Source organism: Lytechinus pictus, chromosome 1, assembly GCF_037042905.1.
Source record: "Lytechinus pictus isolate F3 Inbred chromosome 1, Lp3.0, whole genome shotgun sequence".
Taxonomy (NCBI): Eukaryota; Metazoa; Echinodermata; class Echinoidea; order Temnopleuroida; family Toxopneustidae; genus Lytechinus; species Lytechinus pictus.
In genome coordinates, this window is record NC_087245.1 from 31795091 (window position 1) to 31816084 (window position 20994).

A 20994-nucleotide genomic window follows, 5' to 3' on the forward strand; every position below is an offset into this window, starting at 1 on the left:
TGTGTGGAATTCATAGCAGAGCATTTGTCGCTGGCCCAAATGTCATGGAATCATTTTGGATAGTTCAAAACTTTGGTGTGGCATTTCCATAGCAATGATTTAGTAAACCTACATGTAGGCTAACTCAGACCACACTTGTAAGGAGTGCCATTTTCCAACTCATTTACCAAGAAAAAAAATTGATCATTCAGGAAGTCATTCAGGAAATAAGTTTTGTTAGAAAATGAGAAAAATGGGACATGAGTATACAAAAAAAAGGTGTGAGATTCCTCTTTTTAAGTGTTTTTAACTATTTTTGCTGTTGATTTCAGCTTTATTATAGCTTTCCTCTGAACAAAATTTTTTGGAGCTCTTTCAGATCAGTTTCAGGGTTGTTTTTTTTTCAACACTTTTTTCAGTTTTTATTTTTTATTTTTGATCACTCACACCTTTAGTACATCATTTTATGTCATGAATGTTGAAGTAAGATGGAACCTATCACTCAAGTATGGTCTAAAATGCTTGCTTAGTATGGAGTTCAATCTGAGTTTGATTATCAGAATACCACCCGGGATAATACCAGCTTGGGACTGGGATAATAACATATCTATGAAGCATCCAGGGCCATTATCCTGATTTATAAAGTAGATTAGATTTTTTAGATTTAATTTTCCGCAATCTGATAAAAATTCAGATACAATAGCATAAAAAAGTAAAGACCATTACCCCAGCTCTCACCTTCTTTTGGCACTTAGGGCTTCCGAGTACGATGACTGTTTACATACCGGTGATAAAATCCCTTTTTAGAGAGAAAGAAGGCGATTTTATCATGTCCTCAAAGTTAATTGACAATAATTGCACCCTTGTTGAAGATGGGATGGCATAGATGCATCCTATAAGGGTCAAATCTGTGGCATGCTGATATGCTTTTCACACTGCACTTTTTTTCCTTAACCCTGGGAAATAGGTGCGGCTAAGGGGGGTCTTAGCTCCACCAATTTCCCGGGGTTAAGCTTGGCCCACTTCGGTTTCACACTACGTTACTACGTTTTGGCAAAGTGGGCAAGCACAGTAAATAGTACGGTACTATCTAGCCCTACTAAAAAGCAGGGTTAGCCGGCTTTTTGCGGTGCTAAGAGATGTAGTGCGAAACGAAAACTGGGCTAAGGAAAAATGTGGCTCAGCATGAGCCAATCAAAGAAGTAAAAATTGCACGTTAATCACAAGCTGTGTGGCAAAATCATTAATATTCTGTGCGATAATCCGGGGTTTAAGCGTTAACCAGGCTAAGAAACACAGTGTGAAACAAAAAAAAGATAGTATGGGGTTAAAGGCCATCGCACACCTTACGACTGTTCGCAATCCGATTTTGGAACAAATCGCATTTTGCTCATTTTCTGAAAATGTGAATGGAACATATCATTTTATTTGAGGTTAAAATTAATTGAAAGAATACTAATATAACCATTTTGAAAGATTACATGCCTTTATTTTGGAGTAAAAGCGAAATTAGTTTCATATCGTAGCCAATCGTACGACTGCTATGACGTCATTACGACTAGATATTAAATTCGCTTTTATTCCAAGAAGGATGATAGCATCGTCACAGATTTGAACATAGGTATTCGTACGATGATTTAGAACATTACACAGTAAGATATTCCAAGTCTCAATATTAGCATCAAATTCTACTACATTTTACTCTGAAATCGGGTCGCAGACCAATCGTAAGGTGTGCGGTCGCCTTAAGGATAGTCCGGGGTTAAGTATAGTATGGGTTATGGAAAGCGTATCAGAGAGCAGTCGGTGATCACACCTTTGATGAACTTGGTTAGATCTTAATGATTATATGTATTTTGATGATCCATTAGAATCTAGGCCATCCTCTGTTTTATAAAGAGCTTCGACTGAATCAGATCAGTTGTCCCTGCTATCTCTGAAGTTAGGACCTCTTAAAGTTGGGGGCTCTGTTGATTTAAACTACCATTACTGTTTTCTCTGATCAAGGAATTTTGCTATTCAGAGACTTCTGATGTTTCAATTTAGATCAGAACAAACTAAGACCTTATCTGCCTGTACCTCTATTCATTTTCCTTTTGATTTTCACTGTTCAGTGCACCTCCGTCGATCCTCGACCCACCCCTCCTACTCTCCTCAACTTGCTTCTTCCATGTCTTTGGCCATCCCCTTCTTGAACCTCCCATCCAGAGAACTCAGAGAACCTTCATGCTTGTCATCCTTCCCAGTTTGTGTTCTTACCACTGTACCACCCCATTTACTTTCACCAACCGGTTCACTACTTGATACTATACACACACAAAAAATGATGTTATACAAAAGAAATTTATTTTTAGCCAGCAGATTTTATTTCTTTCCCCCAATTACATTTATGGAGCTTAGTTTGTAAGAAAAGCAAGGCCGTTTTGTTCAACCTATCTTTGTACTTTACATGGTTTTAAACAATGACTCACGTCATACTCCATGGAACGCATTCAATGCATCCACATGTTTCTTTGATATCTGCCAAGTTATGATTTCCTCTCTTTTCCCCGCAAAATATGAGATCATGTTGTGGTTTGAATAAAAAATTAATAAGCCAGTGATTTCCTTGTAATGTCAGTGAATTTTGTCACGAACCCTTGAACAAATATTTGGCTTTATTTGATGGTTCCATCAAAGCTTTGTAATACTCAAGCTGCATGGTGACAAGGAAACTGATAATACGCCACACCTGTTCTTGTTGCTGCAGACTTATTCCCTTCTACTTTGATAATAAGACAATGAAATATTGCCAAATTCGTCATAATATGAACCATTCTGAAAGTATGTTATGCCAACATGATATTAAGATGAGTCAGATATTTCCTAAGATATGCCAATTTTTTTTGTATTTTGTCTAGTATCCAAACCTTCTTCCTTCAACTAATCTTTTGAAAAATAATACTACAGAGGACTTTTCATAAAGCAAAAAAAAATCAGTCTCTGCCAATCGGGTGCAAGGAGTTGAGTTGCTTTTAACACTTGTCAATGAAACAATATTGCAAAATTGTTTTATGAAACACTCACCACAGCATCAACAATTTGTTGTATGTCTAATCAGAGCTGACCGCTGTTCTTGATTTGATTGGCTAAGAAACACTGTTATGATGAATATGATAGCTGCTAGATGAAATTAGATTTTTTTGGATATAATTCCTTTCATAAAATACTCCCCAGTCCTGAGATGCCATGGCAGAGTGGTCCAAGGCGTCTGACTGGACATCTGAAGCCTGGGGTTCGATCCCCGGCCACAACACCTATACCCGTGAGCAGTGCATTTAATTAGTAGTGCTGTTTAAACTACATTGAAATAAATAGAAATGCTATATGAATTTTTTTTTTTTTTAATGTCCCCAGTGCACTGTTGCATCAAAGATCCAATTATACAATTGAGTGTAACTGTTGGTCTTAAGCAATCCATGTATAATTGCAATCAATTGTAAATATAAAGCATATCTCTTTATGTCGTTCCCCCACCCCCATCTCGTAAAAAAATAGATTAAAGAAATCTACAAAGATCTTCGGGTGTATCACATGCCGCTATCAATTACAATACAAACAGTTTCCATTTCTAATTGAGCACTTGACCTTAATTTCCAGAGTAGCAATTGCAACCATCTGTTTCAACCAACAAGGACCTTGTGATATTTTACACTATTAGGAAAAGGCTAAGAACCGATATGTGATGACAATGGTGAAATAAACAGTCACGGACCTGCATGGTATACTACATGTAAGTTACACTGTGACGTAGACGGTTACATAGTACGTGATTGACCCACGTTGTACTATATATAGAAGTGATTCTGTTCATGTTTGGCCTTGCTGCGGTAATGGGGGTCAGTTGGTGATAATCCAGTGAAACTATTTCTGATGTCATAGTGATTATCAGGTGTGGTTTCCTGCGATGGTAGAATGGACGATAGATGGTGCTTGGCCTAGATAACAACGTCAAGATTCAGGTTTGGCTTCGATAGCTGTGCGTGACATGTTGTGAAATTACGCAAGTCAGGTGATAGGAATATTGATTGTATTCAAGAAACATGCATTAAGATATCAAATAGCAACATTTTATGCTTCTGTGATTAATTTTTATGTATCTATTTAATCACCTCACTGTCTGTTTGAAAAAAATAGAGGGCTTGAACCTCAGATCTTTGAATTGGTTAATAACTTCCCCATAAACCAATTATACATGTATCTATGGAAAAGGCAAAATCAGTTTCACATTCATTCAAAATTACTTTCATAGTAGATTAGTTGATCCCTCCTCAAAAGTATATGCCCATTATGCCACATGGTTAACAGCATTGAATCCTGTAGGAAGCTAAGAAGAGGGTCCTTGGGTTTATTCATTTGCACATCCATTCAAAATTACTTTCGTAACAGAACTTTGGACCTATTAGACAGTGGCAACACTGGCTCTGGTCCGACGATCCCAGACCAGTAAAAATTGCTGTCAGGCCAGTAACTTTTCAGAAATAGCCAGATATACTGGTCTGACATGACCAGTAAATAATATATCAAACTAATATAAATGATATTTTCTCCTCTTTAGTAAATAATAAAATGGATTTGGCACCTTAAAAAATGGTTTTCCAAAATTGAGAAGTGGTTCTCATGAATGATGTTGCGTGTGTGTATGTGTTTACCGTTTATTAGTATTTTTTGTGGGGGGGGGGGCAATAAAAGCAATAAAAGATAGCAAAAAACAAGTCTTTATGATTTCCTCTATTTTGGGGGACCAGTAAATTTAAGGTTCGGACCAGTAAAAAATTGAAAAACTGGGTATCTACTGGTCCAACATGAATAGGTTGGACCAGTAGAAAAAAGGGTTAGTGTGGAGCCCCGTTTAATTAGAACATGAGGAAGAAGATAGCTAGCCAACCAAGGTGTGTAGATGAGAACAGTAACCTGGAATTCAATTGAATTTGGCCGTGTTAACTATTACGCAATCGATTCTATAACATTTTTAAGGCTTCACAAGTTGATATGCAATGTGATAGGAGACAGAATTATGCAGACAGGTCTTTCCCCAGAGGAAATACTATGTCTCAGACAATAGCGAGATAACTAACTTGATTATTTCTCCTCCTCTTCGCAGACTTCCACGTCTCCTTCCAACATAATTAGTTTAGTCATTCGTTACTCGGTTCATTAATGGAGCTGTTTTTATTACTTCCTATTTATTATTGATGTATATAGTGCAAAGAAGTGTCCAAAAGAGATCTATGAGAGATGAATGCTTTTGGAATTCATGCTTCTGTCATATTTGTTGATCTATGTTTATTACTAAATTTCAATTGGAAATTACATCTTTGAGAAGGAAATCTGCACTATTAATAATAATGATAAAAGGCAATGTGATTCTGAAAAGGATATAGCATTCGTTTATAGAGACATTTGAAAAAAATGTGTTTATTTGGGTTATATTTAAAAAGATGAACAATAGGACTTTTACTACCATTTGAAATTTTGTGGTGAAGTTTTTATTTTATGATGAATCTTATTTGGTTTAGTTTAAAGTACATGTACACAAATTCTTGCATTCCATGGGTTGAAGTCAAAGGAAAAGATTTATTCAGCTTCATAATGCCCAATCACTCTTTATTGACAGAGGAAGAACAAGGCATAGCTGTTATTAGATGATGCTTGATACGACCCAGAAAAAAAATAGACCAGGACTTCCCCTTGTTCCAGTTCTCTGATGGACTGGAACCCAACAATGGTCAGTTTCTATCGTTGGTCAATTAAACCTGCGACCGCCCCCCTGAGGCGCGGAGAACGTCGTCTGACTCTGTTCCAGGTCTGTCATTGGCTTACCTGTCGACAGCAGGAAGGGGAAAAGAGATGGATGAGCTAGATTAACCCCAAGGAAAATTATTTTGAGAAGAATGTGTCTATGCTATGAGGAGTCAATTGATGACTTATCATATTTTATATATGTAGGTGTCACTTGTATTTAATAGACCTTGGGATTGAAGTCTTCCATGCAAAACCCTTGGCAAGCGAATGTTGCAATTTTGCACATTCGTACAATAGAATTCAACACTTGTAATAATTAGTTTTCTCCCTTACCTTTATACTGGAGAGTTTGATAAGTGGTTTAAGTTCTTGTTTAACATCTACATAAAAATTATTAGTATAAGCAATGTAATATTGCAATCTAGATTTAAAGAAAACAACATTAATACAATTGTCATGAATATCTTCAAGAATTGTTTCAGGGTGCGAAGAGTTGAGTAATATAAACACAGCTCGAAAGTACTGTATTCCCTTAAGTATGTTGTCAGAATTATATTCCAACTCTGCTTTTAGCCAATCAAAAGTCATGATTTCGAGGTGCTTACAGCAGTAGCTTCCAAATATCTGTGATAATTTTTATGAAGCAGAACCCTCGATACTTCATAATTTTCTTCACATCCTTGGGACTAAAGTTCCTTGAAAAGTGCTACATGTACATGTACATTCCGTGAAAAATGCTACTATCCATGGGAATGATGTGTACGATCCGATTATGGAAATAGATGAATATACAGACCTGCTAACCAGTACGTTTTAGCCGTATTTAGTACGTTTTTGCAACCAAAATACGGCAGTACGTTTTTCATAAAAAAATATGTTTTTTGTATTTTTTTTTTTTTTTTTACAAAATCGTAATTTATTGAGAAAAATCATCTCTATATGTCTCTATTTCATAAAATGTACACAAATATGGTTATTAGATCAATTTAATTTCAGGTAACTTGTTTTTTTTTTCAATCATTTTGTAAAAACCAGTGTGAGATATACACAAGTTTCAATGTTTTTTTTTTTTCATCTGCAAGAGCAGTGCGCATTTTAGCTTGCATGCAGCTTGAGCGCCGTGATGGGCGAGTGCGCCAAGCATTTTATTATGAAATACACTTTTTTGGGGGAAAATACAGTTTTTTGTGTCACAGAATACAGTTTTTCATTCCCAGAGGTTGGCAGGTCTGAATTTATCAGGCCGCTCTTTCAGAAAACTTTGTCAGTCATAAACTCCCAACAAATTAACCATAACAGTAGTTTGTTTACTTTCCATTGATCATTAATGAAACAGGGGCCATGTCTTTTGCTGTCATTGGATTCTGTTAATGGTCTTTGCAGATTATATTGTTCATTAGTATTCTGTGTCTGAAGATGATGTGCTCTCGCACATAATTCTTCAATGTTCTATTTTCAGTTCATGTACTAGGGGCAAGCTATTTGCATGGGAGTCTCAAATTTGGTTACTGTCTCTGCCCCCCCCAAAAAGAGAAAAATGGTTTCTTTCAGAACAGTGATATACAAAAGATGGCAGAGTGAAATGTTACGCCTGATCTTGACTTGCTCGCACATTTGAAAACATATTTATCCTTTGTCAACAAAATTGTAATTATCTTAGTAATTTGTTGTTGGAACAAATTAAGAATTTTATTAAGAAGCAGCATCTCATTCTGATATCTGAATGTCACTCAGAGTTGGACTTGTGTTACATTATTTGTCTTGTGGTTTAACTGGTTATTCCTTTGGTTCATTTACACACTGTAATCCTGCCACCTTAATAATAATCTCACCACCTGAATTTTCAAGTTCTTTCTCAATTTTTTGTTTTTCCCCTCTGGGCAATCCTCATCACTTAAACATTTACAAGTCTCTTTTTATTGGTAACATTATCCTGTAGTTTTCTTTTGCAACTCTTTGTTATATGTCTGAGCATTCTGTATGATTATATACCCTATATGCATCTATGTACGGTATTTAAAGTCATTGTAAAACAAATGGTATTGTAAAATGTGAGCAAACAAAAATGCCACACTGGAAAATAATGTGAAGTTGAATCTAATTGAATTACTGTTACTTATAAATAAATTGAGGCTCTATGAACAATGGCAGTGTGACCACTCGTACGATACTCTTTTATCCATCGATCGCCTTAAATAAACATTTTCCATCTTTTAATGGCTGTCATCTTGGTCTATTTTCAGCTCTTACTCTCGTACCTAAGTCGTGTGGTGAGCAACGAGTCACAGAACAAGATGTCCTTGAACAATGTGGCCATGATCATGGCACCCAACCTGTTCTCTGGACGAGCCATCTCAAGGAAGAAGTCACCTGACTACTCGGAGCTTCACATAGCGGCGGGGACGTCAAACATCATGCGCATGCTTGTCAAATACCACAACATCCTGTGGGTGGTATGTAGTATTTCCGTTTTAGTATGGTGGTTGGTGGCATGGTTGCACTCAGAGGCACGCTACTTTCTTGATAGTTTTAAATCAGTCTGCACTTACTCCTCAAATTGACGATTCTAAAATACTTTTCCCTCTCATATTGTTCTTAATTTCCTGAAGAATATCAAATATGGATACAGTGTATAACATTACATAAAAAAAAAAATTAGTTGACATAAATTTCAAGATTTCTTTAAGTTACCAATTTGCAGCTTTATAGAGTGATTTCAATGTTTTCATGGCATTGCCAATTTAGAGAGTGTAAATGATAAGCTTCAATGTGAAAAGTTTTTATTCAGGGATGGTAAAGCATATGGCACTAGAAGTGGTATCAACTTGTTTTCAGTGCATTTTCATCTTTCTAATCATATTGCCGTGTTAGAGATTGCTCACTCAAAAAGGTTGCAAAAAAACCCAAAAAAAACAAAACAGGCAAATGCAGTCAACTTATAGTTTGCATTCCATGCTGATTTGGTGTCTTGGTTTATAACGTTTTTCACTCCATTATCTTTCATCTTCCTTTGCTTTCTTTCTCTTCATCTACCAGGTTCCTTTCAGGATGTTAGAGCAGGTGCGGAAGATGTATGAGGTTGACATGAAGAGAGCAAAAGACTCCAAATCGGTAAGAACTATTCCTTATCACACCAATATCTTTGGGGTTTATATAATCACTTTCGTCTACAAGCTGTTGGTCTATTTCTCAAATATCCTATAACCACATTGGGCTAAACTCATAGTTTATGTTTACTCGGTCTGCAACCAGTTGGTCTACTTCAAAGATCTAAGACCACATGGGCTAATCCCATTTGGTCTATGCTCAATCTGGTCTAATTACCCATTGGTCTACTCAGCACTTGGTCTAATGCTGATATAGTCTAATTCTCAATTATTCCAATATCCAATTGATCTGATTTCCACATATTGTTTTTACTTTGTCAAATAGAAAATTTGGTTCATAAACAGCACATTGAACCATATAGACTGTGTTTGACCAGGTGGCTAACTATATAGATGAAATGGGTATATAGCCTTACTGGAAATTAGACAAAATGGTAAAGTAGCTAAACTGTAATTATACCAAAATGGTTGGTAGACAACCTGGTTGTAGAGAAGTAGGATTGGACCAAGTGGTATTTAGACCAAATGGAAAGTATATGAAACAGGTCTATAGACTAATCAATAATTTATATATCTTTGCATATATATGTGTGTGCCTATACACCCATCCATGTACAAATGTATACACTGTATATATACACATGGGCTAACAGTACACTAATGGGCTGATTTGGGATTAATGCAGTGAAAGTTCATAGGGGCTGCATTTAAACCATGTATATTCCATTATGTTGAAGAAGTTGTGGTTCATAAATTCTTGAGGAATTTCGATCATGTTGGATGTTAAGAGTAATTAATGAAATAGTGTTTTTTTTTTAAGCTTGTTTTTTTAATTCAGGAGTAATTGTAAAGTATTGAATCAAGTGGATGCATCAATGGCATTTGACAGAAATGAGAGACAATTTTGATTGTTATGGTATCTCTCAATAATACATTCAACCAACATCACAAGGAAAATTATCTGCCTTTCATACTCTTCTACTTCTTGTGATATGTAGCACCATTTAATTTCTTTTTCGGAAGTGTATATTATCTGTGCGCTCTTGTAATATTTCGTTCCACTGCTGTGTGTGTGTGTGTCTAGCAAAAATATTTCTTTTCTACAATGAATGTAACAGCATGTACCCCCTTCTGTTTCATTTTCACCTGTTTTATTTAATGTTCCTTGTACTTCCCTACTGTCCCGTTGCTCACAGGTTGAACATTGGTCAAGTGTTCAAAAATAAAGTAATTTTATACCAGATTTATTTTTCTCCTTTTGATTTCGTGAAGTGAAATCTTCACAAATTTTTGTAATATCCATAAATGTAAAAATCTGTTACTTAAAAGACTTTATGTGTAGCAACCTTTAAAAAATGTGGATCATATTGTGATGCAATACCAAGAAAGGGATTTCCTAGACTGTATTCAGTATTTGGTTCATGGGGTAGTGGCGTTCATATTCTAGACAATTGTGAAAAGTTCCCTCTGGTCACTTGGAAGGGGTAGATATTTTAGAATTTGGAATCATGTTAGAATGGGAATTCTTTTAAAGTATTGTGTACATTAATGATATATCAGTTTATCTATTTTAATTTTCCTTTTCCCACCCATAATAAAATACTTATATCAAGCCATCATGAATAGGTACATGGCAGATTTCCAAATCTCTTTAATTTTTACTTCATTGTTGTAAGGAGTGAAGCAATATCTCCTTTCTGAACTCATTCATTCATCCATCCATCAATCCATCTATCTAGACAAAAAAATCTACCTTGTTCTATCTTTCCATCATGTCTCTCCCCCATCTAGGTCATGACGTTATTCAAGAGAAGCAAAGATAAGAGGAGTGGCATCTATGAGGTTAACAAACACACGCAAACTTTTACATGCATTGTGCATTATGAAATGCATCCTTGCCTAACATTGCATTAAGCTGTGCAGAACCCCGGCGCAGTGCTTTGCATGTTGCCATCAAATAAAACAACTTGTCGATGATTTAACCTCAATTTTCGCTGCATGTTTATGTCTACATTACAAATTGGATGCACTTCGATCGATCTAAAGCATGCAATGCACCTTAATTTGTCGCTACTTTTATGATTTCAATTGGCATGATATAATTTTTGTAATAATGATATTTTTTGTTGTTACTTTGTATTATTTGACAGATTTCTTCAACTTCTTTTCTTTTATTAACTCTCTCATACTTTTGATCACTTTTTCCTTCTTTATTTTGTTTACAACTTTTTCATAACATGTATACAATGTCATTGTTGCTAACCCTATCTGGGCAATTCCATAAAATATGTACATCTGACCCCCTATATGAGGGACCTTCATGAATTTTTTTGTGTCAGATTTTTTGTTCTTTCAACAGTCTGTAATGTTCTCTAATGGACCATGACTTGGTCAGTTTATGAAGTGAAGTAAGGCTTGAGAAAATTGGGGGTCGGACGTACAAAAAGGTTGATCATTTTATGGAATTGCCCATCTATGTTTTAATATTTCTTTGATCTACATGTATGTGATTCTATATGCTCATCTAAATTCATCTCGTAACATTTATGCATGACATATGAAATGAAACTCTTAATTTCAAGAAAACCCTGTTTTTTTAAGCTTTGCTATTATGGAACTGAGAACCATATTAGGCCTCACGGAATCTTAGTCTAGGTTCTTATGCTGCTAGTTCACTAGCAGCGATACGCATGAAATGATAAACAAAACTGCAAAGTATTTGATTATTTTTTTACAAGTGAGCTATGGTACAGGAATAGAACTATCAATGCATACAATTGTATAGGAAACACAAATGCAGAGTCACTGTTGTATGAATGATTTTTAATAAAATCGTATGTGTTTACTTATATTTCATATGAAATATTGATCATTCATTTCTTCTTTTAACCATAACTTCACTGTCTTGTGATAAAACTAACTTCTTTCCTTTAATACAAATAATCAACAGTATCAGTCTTGTTTTGCTCTATGCTGTTATTGTTTTTCTACTATTGAGTTGCAAGTTTTTGTCAACTGAGTATTTTCCAATGGACAGGGAGCTAATTTGTACCTTGTACTCATAAAGGCGTAAAAGCTTCTGAGAAAAGCCGCAGCTCCAAAATGCATTTAATCATCCAACAATCTACCCAGCTGCATGATTACTGTATTAGCTTTGTAAGCTGACCAGAATGTTCATTAAAGCTGCATGTTTTAACTATTTAACATCCTTTAATTGTACTTTTTTGCTTTGTCAAGTTAATTGGAATACATTTCTACTAACACCAAATGTTTTAAGGCATTTACTTTTGTAACAAGGGATTCACGTGGGAAGTTAACAATGAACATAGTTACCCCTTTTCCCCTTTTCTCTCTAGATTTTTCTCTGTTTCTCTCACTTCCCCCTCTCTTAAATACATTTGTTGATTCATAATTAGCTTTAATGATACAAGAAACGTTTTATTCAAATATTAATCATAAATTACCAAAGTACTATTCTTTGAAAATTATATTTCCTGACATTTTGAACATGCACACCTACATTTGCTATAAAATGTTTTCGTTCATGCACACGTTTCTTTTTCTGATTCTGAACTACCACCCTCCACTTCTGATTACTCTTGCAGATGCAATATTTATGCACTACCTTTAATTAATAATTGAAAAAAATACAGTGAGACATTAATATATCCAATAGGATCAGGATTGCCAGTAAAGATGAGTATCATTCATAGCAAATAACTTCATATTATATCAAAGAGGGGAAATCCTCGTCATTGATTTCACAATAAATGAAGTGGTCAGTACTCGTAAGCATATTTGGTTGCTCTTATACAAAGTTTTCATCTAATGTGTTGATACAGGAGGTTGAAGAAGGTATCATTCGAATCCAGACGCCCGGTTCAGTGGAGAAGGTCCTCACGACGATACAGCTCAGCGAGAGGACCACGGCGGGAGACATCGTCGCCAAGTTCACCGAGGACACGCCCTTCACGAGTATCGAACCCGCCCCCATGAAGAGGAATAGCCTCAAGAGACGGAGTAGAAAGAAATCAATGCAGAGGTTAGTAGCAGTGAAAACCGAAGAAAACGTTTTCACAGGGGAAAAGATGATTTGATCCCAAAATATGGAAAATAACCTTTTTACTAAGGGACCCCAGGGTCCCGTAACGTGTTCGCTATGGTCATAAGGTTAGCTACGGTCATAATGGACAAAGGATATGAAAGAATGCCACTGATTGGTTCCTGGTTAGTGTTTTGAACAAAATAGCCATCTAACCATAATGCTGATTGGTCATCGATATATAACAATTGATTGCAAACCTTTGTGTTATGGAGCCACAGAAGTTTAATATGGGTTTGGTTTTTTTTATCTCATTTTGGAAAGAAGGAAGAAAAATATTTTTTTTGATGTAGAATGTCTTATTATTTCCCTCCAGGGGCTCATTTTGTGAAGAGTTCCAACTGTCGTAACTTTGCCATTATGGCAATTACCATGGTAACAGGGCTCAGCAGCCAATCACAATCAAGGTTTCATGGTCATTGCCATAGTTGTCAGTCTCTATGAAACAGGGTCCAAACTAGTTTAGCACAGTCATTTTACAGGAATGAAATACATGGGCTAAGAAGCACAATTCCTATGGTAACTGTCGGTTGTTTTCATAAGAAACATCCAACAACTCCTTTCATGAAATACTTTCCAGGATTTGCCTTTCATATTTGAGCGATGTTTAAAAGCAGCTGGCACTGCATTATGTAATAATAATAACAATAATAGACAGTTCTTGTATAGCGCATAACACATTATGACTAACTTCTCTATGCGCGTCCATAGGACTTGGATATCCCGGCTGTAGCTCAAGCAGCCTTCCGGCGCTCAGTGCATTTCAAGGAATAAATTCCTGCCAAATACCCATTCACCTCACCTGGGTTGAGTGCAGCACAATGTGGATAAATTTCTTGCTAAATTTAGATTTAAAGTTACTATTATGGTAGCCTTTACATCCAATGGCAACTTCCGTGGGATCACTGATTTTGATTGGCTGATTAGCATTGTTACAATGGTAGTTACCAATGGATGGTGAAGTTACCATAATAGCAACTTTTACTTGATACAGCAAAGGTTTGCTTTTTCAACACAACTCAAATATGAAGTGCAATTCCTCAATTCATGCATTGCTATTTGATACTTAGAGTTGCATATTTTTTATAAAGAGTCCCTAGTTTTCATTTCTGCTGGGGATTCAATTTTTTTTTTTATCATCACTAACATCACTTGATATTTTTCTCTCCCATTGTCATTATGTCTGACAGGAATTCAAGTTATGATATGATTAGCAACATCACCTCAAGTAAAGCACCAAAGTTCTATCTCTATGAAGTTGGGGGTAGCATAGGTAAGTTGAAATTTTTGTAAATTATTTCCCCACTAACGTAGAATAAAGCTATGGCCTTTACCATACCCTCCTTCTTGCCTGTGTCTGTAGATAACACCGTGGGTTTTTTTTAAAATCGCAGAGAAATCTCACTGGTAGCGAAACCATAGATATTACCTTTTTAGGTACCTATGAAAGTACTGAGTATGGAGTACTGATTATAAGTTTCTTTCATAAAGCCTTTTTATTTGAACCTATTGCACAGTGTGGAGGGCGCATCCAATATGAAATTCAGCACCCAAATATGAAATTAACAAAATTATGTTGTCATCTACCTCTAAATTTCAATTATGATTTGAATCTTCTAATTTATACAAGAAATCATAAATATGCTCTATTTAATTAGATTAGGAGCCCCCACAATTTGTATTTGTTTGTCTGGATAATCTTTTAGATATTCTGATGTGATGTCCAATATAGAAGTGTTTGTGTAGATATATTTATATTGTTGAAATACAGAAAGTTTCTGAATAAAATTGATTTTTTGAATACTCTTTATTCTTGTATGCTGAGCAACACTTGATGCATTCTTTCACTTTCCTCCTTTTTTTTTGATAACAGGAGAGCGGTGTCTGGATCCCGAGACAAACATGATGGCGCTGGTCAGGGTGAACCCGACGGCGGAGTGGATCATCAGGTGTAGGCCCACATGAGGTCGAGGAACTCTCATCAGACTCATTTAATTTTGATAAAGTCTGTGAAGGAGACTGTTGTTGATTGGGGTTGCCAAGTCTCCCCGATTGTCGGAGAGACCCCCTGAAAATTGACTGATTTTCGAGTGGAAAAACTGCATATTTTCAACATCTACCTGATCCATACGTTGATTTCTTTCATTGGATTGTGTGTAATCGAGTAAAAACACTCTTTCCTCAGTAAATTCTCCCTGAAAGGTAAATGTTAAAGTTGGCATCTCTTGATTATGCCTGATACTGTGGAAGCACTGAGGAAATTGTGTCGCTTGTACCATTGTACTTTTGTACGTGTGAGAAAGACAAAGAGGGGATTTTCATGGTGCTTTAAAAGATGAAGAAATCGACCTTGTGTAGAGATCTTCCTGTGAGGATTAATATTTTTGGTTGGTAACCAACTAACTTTGCATACCTGTCCTGCACATATCTCGATCAGCTACGCAAGACTTTTCTTCTTTCCTGGAAGTGACTGTTCCCAGCGACGCTTGCAGATAGAACTGTTCCTTGCAATGTTTCCCTGTGGAAAAAGCAAGCGACACTTGGAAGGTAGAACTGTACCTTTCATATATCCCTGTGGACAATCTGGCAACACTGGAATGGCTAAGTGGTCCTTTGCAATACTCTTTGTAAACAAGATGGTGGAATCTGTCAAAAGCTCGTGCAGAACTTTATGTTACCTCAACTGAATTTTGATATACCAAGTTCTCTCTCTACTTTAAATGAAAGTAGACTAATCCTCAAGTAATATTGCAAGGAGAGATTATATATTCCAATCTCCATTAAATGTTCTGGTAGCAAAATTGCAATTTTTCCATAGGGCAGTTTAAATTCTGTAAAGGATTGCAGTCAAATATTGAAAGGCAATGTTTCCAAAATATCTCTTGCAAATATTGTATGCAGGATCATTTTCTGTTTAGTGTGACTAGATCACTTTGGTCTTGCATACTTTAAATTATGCCTAGTGATTGGTGTGTGAGATGACATCTATATGGTGCAAGTTTGTCCTTTCTTTACCAGATTTCATCCTGACAAAGTGTCTTTATATTGTACTTGGTATGCGAGAGATATTTGATGAAAAAATATTTATCATTTGCTACCATATTATTGAAAGATTTCAAGTCACATGCCAGAGTTAGTGCAATTTACTGGAGCAGTAATTATATCCAATCTTATGTGAATAACTGATTTGAGAAAACAACATTCCTGCACAAAACATTATTAGGTCCAAATTGGTAAGAGGCTACATGTACATTTTTCTTGTTTTAGCATGGTGTAAGCATTTTGATGATGAATCAAAAGAATTTATATTGCTGCACTAGGCACAATGCTTGGGCTACTCCATATTTACATGTATGTTGTTGATATTGCTTTCTGATGCCTCTGCAACAACTCTTCTTTGATGATCAACAATCGTTAAAAGTGATTCTATTCAATTTTTGAAAGAAAAGAAGCCAGTATAACAAGCAATCAGTTTTGAGATACAAGCGAACTGTGAATTGAGTATTAAAATGGTACCAAAGTAGAATCATCATTCTCATTTGCACACAGGGTAAACTTTAGTACATTGTGTACCTGTGGTCTTGATTCAATCTGATACTGACAACATTAATTTAGTAGGCCTCTTAGTTTATCAAATATATATGTAAGAGATTTTTTTCGAACAAAAAGGTTTGATTTATACCCAGATTCAGAAATTTTGTAGCGACCAAATGTGGATTTGACATATCGTAGACCAAATAGGTGTTGGTACCATAAGCACATTCCTTCTGCATTGTACTGTTGCTTTATTCAGTGTTGCAAGTTAATATGCTCAGTTTTATGGGATTTGAGATGGTGACGCTTTGGAAACGACAAAATATTTAAAAAAAAGACACATACAAAATTTCCTTTTAGAAAATGATGTGAAAGTGACAATTAGTGTTATCACAAAAATCTATGATATTTTCATAATTGTAGCTGCCAAATTATAAACTGGTGAAATATTGAAAGTTATTGGGTGCCCAAAACTAAATGATCTTTTTTAAAAGTCTTTGTGGCATAATTTTCTATTTTTTTAGAATGACATGTTATATTGACAAAATTACTTGAAAAGATCAAAGAACCATATTAGCCAATACCACTTTCGATCTGCAGACTGCATACTGTAGCATTGAATTTTCTCAATGTTTAGGGATATGTTGCCACTCTTGACGGTTACTTTCATTCATAAATTTAGTTTGTTCATTTTCATCTCAGCTCAGAAAGATTCTATAATGTGAAGGAACAAAAATAATAAAATGTATATATTTTTTTTCTTGAAAGGAATGTGCTCAAGCTTTGTTAGTTTCTTCTCATTTTAATTCTTCTTTGTTTTCTCTTGCCCTTTAAAATGTTTACAGCTTATTGATTATGTTGCAACTCTCAACAATTTATTTATTTTCCAACAGTGCTGCTTAAAATGGATTTCCGTTTTTGATTTGTAATGATTTTTCTTTTTGTCAGTGTGTGATGATAGCTGTGGATTGCTTATACCCATATTTGTATTTTCAATAATCTTTCTCAGATTTGTTCTTGTTATTGTTCATTGTGTGTTGAACAATATTTTTTTTGCAAAGGAGTGCAATTTTTCTTATGCTTTCATTATGACCAGCAATAGGTTTACAGGAATCGATACAGTAGGTTACAGATCCATGTTAAAATTCTGTAACTTTTTTTGGAGACATTTTATGACTCAATCCAGAAATTTGAAAAAAAGTCCAGTGGGTTTTAAAATGAGGTGCTAAGTTGTATGTCAATGATACTACTGCTTTCATTGTTAGATACTGCAAACATATAGCTATGCAAGCATATGGCATTAACAGTTTTCTTGAATGAGAGATAAACTGCTCTTTACAAAGATCAAGACTGCGTTGTTCACAGTTGTCTTTTTTGGTGTAGTTCAACACAGATAAAAGGTGCATGAATGGCTCTTTTCCTAGAAAATATATAAAACTTTGAGATATTATTTGTTGAATATCCAAAGAGGGGGAAAGAAACATATTCTTTATTGCCATTAAATTCTCATGAAGCTTTCGGCAATATGTTAGTGTTTTTGTCGTGTGCGAGTGAGGCTGCGCAATCTATTACAAAATGAGTATGGTAGAACAACATCTAATTTTGCACTCAGTACTATAAGAGTTTGAAAGATGTTGGAAGGGATGTTGAATGGTGTAGCATAGTGTATATAGGTATTATAAAGTTGAACTATAAAGGAAAAGAATTAATTATCTTGACATTCTGTACATATAAAGATGTTTCATGTTCAGTGTATGATTAGAAGTATGATACATGTAAGTGTAATTTGTGCAAGCGAATGGGTCTATTTGAATAGACCGTGTAGATTACTCTGTATATATGTACATGAAATTGCGACATGTCGCATAGAACAAATTCCAACTGCCCGTGATTGAACAACTCATTGAAACTTAATGCTTTGATGTGATAGTGTGTAGTTTATATTCAGTGTAGGATGATATGTCAGGGAGATTCACTAAAGCTCATGCAAGTTTGAATATCGGAGTACAATATGAGTTGATTGGCATCGCCCTACAATTTCTGTATCTGTTGTATGATACTATTCGAGAAAACATTACTACTGATTTATATAAGGTATGTCTGATGATAATGAAAGATTAAAAAATGCAAGATTTTTTTTTTTGCAAACCATTTTTTGCTATACAAAATTGACACGTTATTAACACATTATACCCAGCCAAGATAAGTGTAAATTACCAACTGAAAAGGAATTGCTTTAATGAAATCAAGTTGTATGCAATCAAGTATTATTTAGCCATATGTATGATTCTAAGGAATTCATATTAGGAAGAAATATTCAGAAGATATTAATATGAGATACTATCTATAACTGTTGATATCATTATCCCAAGATACCTGATTATTCTATTTCTTTTTATTGCTGTATTTCTATTTATACATCTCTCTAGATTTCTTTCCTGCTTTTAATTTTTTTTGTCAATCAAGAATATTGTAATGGCTTTTGCACATGACACTTGTTGGATTTGTCAACCTATGAATTTGTTCAGAAATGATTTTTAAAAAGGATTTATGTCTGCATTAATATGAAAGGAAAACACTCTTTTCCCCATTCATGAAATTTTACCTGTTTCATGATTTTGAAATAAGATTTTTTTTTTGGGCATATAAGATCATCACACCAATCTGATGTATTTTTTCAGTGAAATTGTAGTGTTATTTTACTTCTGTTAAAGACTCTGATTGATTGAATGTGCATAACAGTATGAGCACAAATAGATAATCATAACATCATTGTGGACTGGGCCATTCCACTTGAGAAGCAAAATCACATAACCTAACCTGGTCCAAAATATAGCAGACTTTGAATAAGAAGTATAAAAAACAAAACATCCATCATGTTCAAGAAATCTCTTGGTATATAATGCAAGTTTTATTTCTGGCATTTATTTCTCAGTGCAACATATACTGTTGTGAAAATCCATAGCAAAGTGATCACCAGAAACCTTAATTTGGCAAATCTATGGAGAAATCATTAAATTGGCAATGCTCTGGAGAGTCTAAAATTCTTATTTTCCATACAATTTGGCAATCATATACAGTTACTTTGATAGGAAAGAAAACTACTGTTCTTGGCAGTAATAAGAAGAAAAAACTGATCAAATCTCATTCTCTTTCTAGTATCTTTAATATTTCTTCTCTTGCATTTATCTCTTTCTGTCTCTGTCATTCCACCCCTCTCTTTCTTTCATTCTTTGACACTTCTCTCTTTCTTATAGGCACAAATACTTACACAATCTGTCTTTCTTTGTTTTCTCCACTTTCTTCTCATCTTTGTTTCCTTTTATATCTACCTTTATTCTTTCTAATTATCTGTTCAATTTTAATATTTTTATTTTGTCTTTTCTTTCTATATATTTTCTTTCTGCTCTCTATTTGTCTTTCTATCTACTGGCCGTGATGTGACGTACAATTCTTTTTTATTTTTTACTTTTTCAACTGTACGTGGAGTCGACTGAATGCCATTTATTGTGCTCCATGGGACAAATATGTAGTGATTTAACCATTTCAGACACAAGAGTGAAAATTTGAAAGTAACAAAATATTTTCATGATCATGACATCGAGCAGCTGCGCTCTTGTTTTAATTTAAACTTTTTTTCAGTTATCATTCATATTATATTTGAGCGATTATCAAATCCTAGATCAACTCATGGAAAAGTGTCATTCTTTGATGCATATTGATGTATTATACTGTATTTATATTAACTACATGTATAATGATGTATCATTCATTGAAAAAATATATTGTAAGAACTATATATAATAAGTATATATATTTGTGTCAAATGTGTGCATAGATTGCATATATTTTCCACTTTTTCACATATTTTGATAAGAGACGAGAATATTTTTTGTGAGTAGGTGATAGACGCACTTACAGGAATATTACACAGATTGTGTATGCATTGATTAGTGTTCATAATAAAGGCACTTACTATGCACAATACCATAAACCCACGCTGTCTTGCCGTTCTTTGTCAGTTCAATGCATCTAGTTATTTGCTGCTGCTAGTGCTGCTGCTAGTACTACTACTATTACTACTACAAATACTACCACTACTACTACTACTGTAACGGTTTATCATTCATAAAAAATATATTGTAAGAACTATTTATAAGAAGTATATGTATTTATGTCAAATGTGTGCATAGATTGCTATTGCTACCACTAAATACTACTACTACTTCTATTACAAATACTACCGATACTACTACTATTACTGCTACTACTTCTACTACAAATACTACCACCACTACTTTTACTGCTACTACTTCTACTACTTCTACTACCACCACTACTACTATTACCACAAGTACTTCTACTACCCTTTTGGGAGGACAGAGCCCTCAAAGGCCCCCCCCCCCTTCACGCCAATGATGACAAGTATAACAATCAAAATACGGGGCTGTTTGCTCTATGATGTACAGGAAAGAACAGGATATTAAT

General features: G+C 34.9%; 1 protein-coding gene across 1 annotated transcript; it reads left to right on the forward strand.

Moving 5' to 3' along the window:
• The first annotated feature begins 5368 nt into the window (after nucleotides 1–5368).
• Nucleotides 5369–20500, forward strand: LOC129261081 (rho GTPase-activating protein 18-like). Its single transcript, XM_064100442.1, has 7 exons — nucleotides 5369–6520; nucleotides 6983–8216; nucleotides 8800–8874; nucleotides 10662–10712; nucleotides 12713–12912; nucleotides 14163–14245; nucleotides 14846–20500. Exons 2-7 carry the CDS (start codon nucleotides 7980–7982, stop codon nucleotides 14935–14937), a joined length of 738 nt encoding a protein of 245 aa, XP_063956512.1. The 5' UTR covers nucleotides 5369–6520; nucleotides 6983–7979; the 3' UTR covers nucleotides 14938–20500.
• Nucleotides 20501–20994: the final 494 nt, after the last annotated feature.